Below are 2,805 nucleotides of genomic sequence, written 5' to 3' on the forward strand. Positions count from 1 at the left end.
CTTCTTGGTGAAGCATTTGAAGCCATCGATCTTGCTCTCCACCTCCTGCAGGTCCAGGGCGGCGGCAGGTGGGGTGCTCAGAGTGAGGAAGAAGTTGGCGCCCACCATCTCATCCTTCTCAGCCTTCCGCTTACCCTGTTTCCAGGCCTTCTCATCAGTGCTGCTGGGGCAGGTCAGGAAATGCTGGAAGACGTCGCATTGCGCCAGCACCGGGTGGCTGGCCATGTGGTTCATCCACCAGATCAGACCCTTCCTGCGCTTGGAGATGAAGTCCTCTTCAAAGCGCCCGGTGGCCTGCTTCTCGGGCAGATGGGGCACCGAGATGACTGGGAATTTCTCCGCCAGGCGCGCATACAGCCAATCGAAGTGCTTATAGCGCCTGTGCACGGGCACCTGGGTATGCGTGGGCACCAGCTTGTAAGAGATGTAGCTCTTCATGCCCTTGAACTTGGTCTGCTTGGTGGGGTCGTCGATGGTACACTGGAAGGGGTAGGGGTTCTCCTGCCACTCGGGGCCGTAGGGACCCAGCACCACGCACAGCTTGTCCCCATCCTTCACGAAGCCTGACGCCTCTCCCAGCACGAAGGCCTCCCCGCCCGACTTGACGAAGGTGGAGAAACGATTGAGGTTGCGGCTCACCGTGGCCGAGCTCTTGGCTCCAGACGCTTGGTGCGCCGGGGGCGCCGAGACGCCGCGGGAGCCCAGAGACAGGTCCGTGCGGGTGGACAGGCGGTAGCGGCCGGCCGCACCGCCGCCCGCCGACGACGAGCCGTCGAGGTCCGGGTACGCGCCGCTGCCCAGCGCGCCTGGCTCGTCGGCCACCGTGGAGCTGTCGTCCCACTCGTCGTCCCAGTCATCGTCGCTGCCCAGGCTGGCCTGGTAACCACCGTAGAGCTGCTGGGGCGACGGCTGCAGGGCGCCCCCGCCGTAGGGAAAGCCGGCGCCCGGCGGCTGGAAGGAACCCGGCGACGCCTGCGGCTGCAGCAGCGGCGGGAAGGCGGCGGGCGGCGCGGCGGGCAGAGGCTCGAAGCCGCCGGGCGGCACGTTGGCGTAGCGGGCCGGAGCTCCAGGGCCGCCGTCGGCCGAAGGGCCAGGCTCGGGCGCACGGATCACCTGCACGTAGGAGGCCGGGAAGAGGCCGCGGTCGCCGCGGCTGTTGATCCCTTCGAGCCAGCCCTCGATGTCCTGCTCGCTGCACAGGCTCAGCACCTCGTGCTCCCGCAGGGAGATCTCACCGGGGTTCTCGGACTTAAAGTCGTAGAGCGCCCGGGCGCGCAGCGCCATGGTCCCGAGCCCGGCGCCCCGAGCTCGGGCCGGTCCGAGGGCCCCTGAGGTTAGGATCCGCGCCCCTGAACGCCGAAGGGAAGCCTGGAGGGCAGCGCACCGGTCCGCTCCCCGCTCCGCTCTCGCCCTCCGTGCAGCTCGGCTCGGCTCGCAGCAGCGACTGCAGCTCGGGGCCGCCGCCGGCCGGGGGCGGGGCCCGGAGCGCCCACGTCCCCAGCGGAGCTAATCCATTGCCGAGAGCCGCGTGCCAGACGAGAGCAAGCGACGGCCGAGCAGCCGTGCCTGCGCCGACTCTGCGGCCGCCGCTGCCCCCTTGTGGCGGCTATGGAAAAAAGGCGCGCGCTTGAGTGACCACGTGGTGGGTGAGAGGCTTTCAGAAGTGAATTATCTGAAATTGTTTAGATTTGTACGACATAAAATGTGGGGTAGGTTTTTTGTTGTTGTTGTTGTTCTTTTTTTGTGTGTGTTTTGTTGTTGTTGTTTGGGGGTTTTGTTGTTGTTTTTTTAAATAGAGTATTTGTATCTACGATAGCCAGCTGTTCCTTCTCTGACTGCTCAGAGTAAATGCTCTTAAAATGACCTTAACCCAAGCTTGTAATAAAGGCGTTCACAAAGAAGATTAGCTGTTGCCCTGATAAGTACGTCTTTGCCAGGGTTAATGTGTAGTAACTCACAAGATCCTCATCTTGTCACCGAAGGTATGGCTCCCTTCCTTCCTGTACTCTCTCATCTTGTTGACAAGGAGTGGAGACTGACGGGAGCAAAGCTGGAGTTCGGGAAGATCCTTGTTTGACCAGAGGCCAGGGTGGTGCAGGGAAAGAGGAGCTGAGAAGTCTCCAGTGAACGTGCAGAGTTGGGTGCTAGCACACGTGCAGCGAATGAGAGCTCAGGCTTCAGGGCCCCGGAGCCAGGCTGGGTTCTGGCACTGACTGGCTGTGTGACCTTGAGCCTGTCACTTGCGCTGTCCTTATCTCCCAGAGTTTGTGGATTGTGTGATAATGGCTTTCTTATCTTACAGGTGACGGAAGTGAAATGCTAATGTAGTCGGTAAGCACTGTCCACTTGTTGGCTGTGGCTGTTGTGTGGGGAAACGGCAATCTCTGGCCTCTTTTCTAAAAGAGAAACAAGGGTCCTAGAAGTAGTTATAACTAGAGCTGTCATAGGTGTGGTACACAACAGGGACAGTCCCCAGGTTTACAACTTTACACTTCTCCTAGGTCATTGACAAAACCTCTCCTTTTCAATAAATTTATGTTAAGTAGATCAAAACTCACTTTCTGAGAGTTTAATAGACATATGCCAATATCCCGTGGTTGCCTTGTTTCAAATTTTTTCCTTCAATATGCAATTTGCCCAAGGCTTATTTTCTCACACTCTGCTTACTGAGTCTAGCCTAATCCTTTGAGGATACCTCTAACTGGAGTTCTACAGTCACGTGTCATGAATTTCAGCCTGCCCTCTGACCCCTTCTATGACAAGCCAGCAATCAGACCAGAAGAATATTCCATTCTCCTAAGCACG

The 2,805-nt window shown here is 58.7% G+C and overlaps 1 protein-coding gene across 1 annotated transcript in view; it reads right to left on the reverse strand.

The window, feature by feature from the left end:
• Snx18 (sorting nexin 18) overlaps positions 1-1,461 on the reverse strand; it is a 27,329-nt gene extending 25,868 nt beyond the window's left edge. Inside the window, exon 1 of the mRNA XM_029468241.1 lies at positions 1-1,461. Within this exon, the coding sequence (XP_029324101.1) occupies positions 1-1,284 (1,284 nt within the window). The 5' untranslated portion in view covers positions 1,285-1,461.
• Between the last annotated feature and the right edge of the window lie 1,344 nt (positions 1,462-2,805).

The sequence above is a fragment of the Mus caroli genome, chromosome 13, assembly GCF_900094665.2.
Source record: "Mus caroli chromosome 13, CAROLI_EIJ_v1.1, whole genome shotgun sequence".
NCBI lineage: Eukaryota > Metazoa > Chordata > Mammalia > Rodentia > Muridae > Mus > Mus caroli.